This window comes from Alexandromys fortis, unplaced genomic scaffold, assembly GCF_014885135.2.
Source record: "Alexandromys fortis isolate MF-2015 unplaced genomic scaffold, M_Fortis_MF-2015_v1.1 scaffold_3, whole genome shotgun sequence".
Lineage (NCBI taxonomy): Eukaryota > Metazoa > Chordata > Mammalia > Rodentia > Cricetidae > Alexandromys > Alexandromys fortis.
This window is the reverse complement of record NW_026067909.1, coordinates 20602568-20604413: the sequence shown is the minus strand read 5'-3', so window position 1 is coordinate 20604413 and position 1846 is coordinate 20602568. Positions and strand designations below refer to the sequence as shown.

At 43.2% G+C, this 1846-nt stretch overlaps 1 protein-coding gene across 1 annotated transcript; it reads left to right on the top strand.

The window, feature by feature from the left end:
• The first annotated feature begins 203 nt into the window (after window positions 1-203).
• On the top strand, window positions 204-1133 carry LOC126498682 (olfactory receptor 10V1-like). The gene has a single exon (XM_050137560.1). The coding sequence runs from the start codon at window positions 204-206 to the stop codon at window positions 1131-1133; it is 930 nt and encodes a 309-aa protein (XP_049993517.1).
• The last annotated feature ends 713 nt before the right edge of the window (window positions 1134-1846 follow it).

Genomic DNA, 1846 nt, shown 5'->3' with positions numbered 1-1846 from the left:
AGGAAGAAAAGAGAGACGAGGAGATGGCAAATGTATAGGTCATCGGTTCCATGGACTTCTGTGGAATAAACTATGCATGTTGCTGAGGTGCCTTAGAAGGAGCTCTAGCAGGGAATGGAGGTTGAAGCAGGGCATCATACACAGTGAGGAATACCTTGAGACTCCCGCCATTTTTCTTTGAGGTAGGCCTTGTACACTTCCCCATGGAAACAATAAATAAAACTGCTAATATCCAATTCTTCTTCCGTCCATTCTCACCTGACCCTGGGGTGCAGATGGTGATTTTTGTGGCCTTTTTAGTGATGTACCTGACCAGCCTCATTGGAAACGCCACAATCGCTGTGGTTGTCCATACTAACCACTCGCTCCACACCCCCATGTACTTTTTTCTGGCTAACTTGGCAGTTCTGGAAATCTTCTACACATCAGCCATTGCACCTCTGGCCTTGGCAAACCTTCTCTCAATGGGAAAAACTCCTGTTTCCATTACTGGTTGTGGCACTCAGATGTTTTTCTTTGTCTTCTTGGGTGGAGCTGACTTTGTCCTGCTTGCAGTCATGGCGTACGACCGGTTTGTCGCAATCTGCTACCCCCTGAGATACACACTTATCATGAGCTGGTCCTTGTGTGTGGAGATGGTGGTGGGGTCCCTGGTCCTGGGATCCCTTCTGTCACTGACACTAACTATTTTAATCTTCAATCTCCCATTCTGCCACAACAACGAGATCTATCACTTCTACTGTGACATGCCTGCAGTCATGCGCCTGGCTTGTGCAGACACACACGTTCACAGGACCGCCCTGTATATCATCAGCTTCATCGTCCTGAGCATCCCCCTGTCTCTGGTCTCCATCTCCTATGTCTTCATCATCACAACCATTTTACAGATCCGGTCTGCTGAAGGGCGACATCGAGCCTTCTCTACCTGCTCTTCCCACATCATAGTGGTGCTCCTGCAGTATGGCTGTACCAGTTTTATATATTTGTCTCCCAGTTCCAGCTACTCTCCTGAGATGGGCCGAATGGTGTCTGTGGTCTACACTTTTATCACACCCATTTTAAACCCTTTGGTCTACAGTATGAGGAACAAGGAACTGAAAGACGCTCTAAAGAAGGCCTTGAGAAAGTTTTAGGGGGGGTCATCTTGTGACTTATTTCAATCAAGGCACTTCTGAAAATGAAATGGAATTCTATTACTAATTATAAAGGTTCCAGACATACATGGTGCAATCTGTGATTCTGGTACTCAAGAGGCAGAAGCAGAAGGATCGCAAGTTGGAAGCCGACGAAGCTACATCGTAAAGTCCTGCCTCAAGACAAACAAAACAACTGATTATAATAATAGAATGATATTGGAATGACACGCATAATTCAGAAATGTCCTCAACACTTGGAGACACATGGTCTGATTTGACTTCCAGAAAAAATTTATGCTTCTGTCTTTCTGAAAATAAAGCAATATTATGCCCTGGACATGAATGGAGAGAGGCAAAGCAACATTCGTAGGGCAGCTGTTACATACCAGGCACTTTGTATGGATTAACTCATGTATACCATGCTAATTTTTCAGAGGGAAATATTATAAGTAGCTAAAAATGTTGTATCTAAGATGAGAACACAGTATCTACAAATATAAAGGCTAAACTCTCTATGAATGATGTTTGTATAATTCGGGCTTGCTTTGCCAAAAGAACCATATGTAAATGCAGATAAGTCTCCCAATCTCTGTGGGCTCCTGGTTGCTTATTCTACAACCAGGTACTGAATGAAAACAATAATAATTAATAATAATAGTAGGAACATGTAGGAGAACTTTTCTTTAGTATTTTGTTGTTGTTGTTGTTAA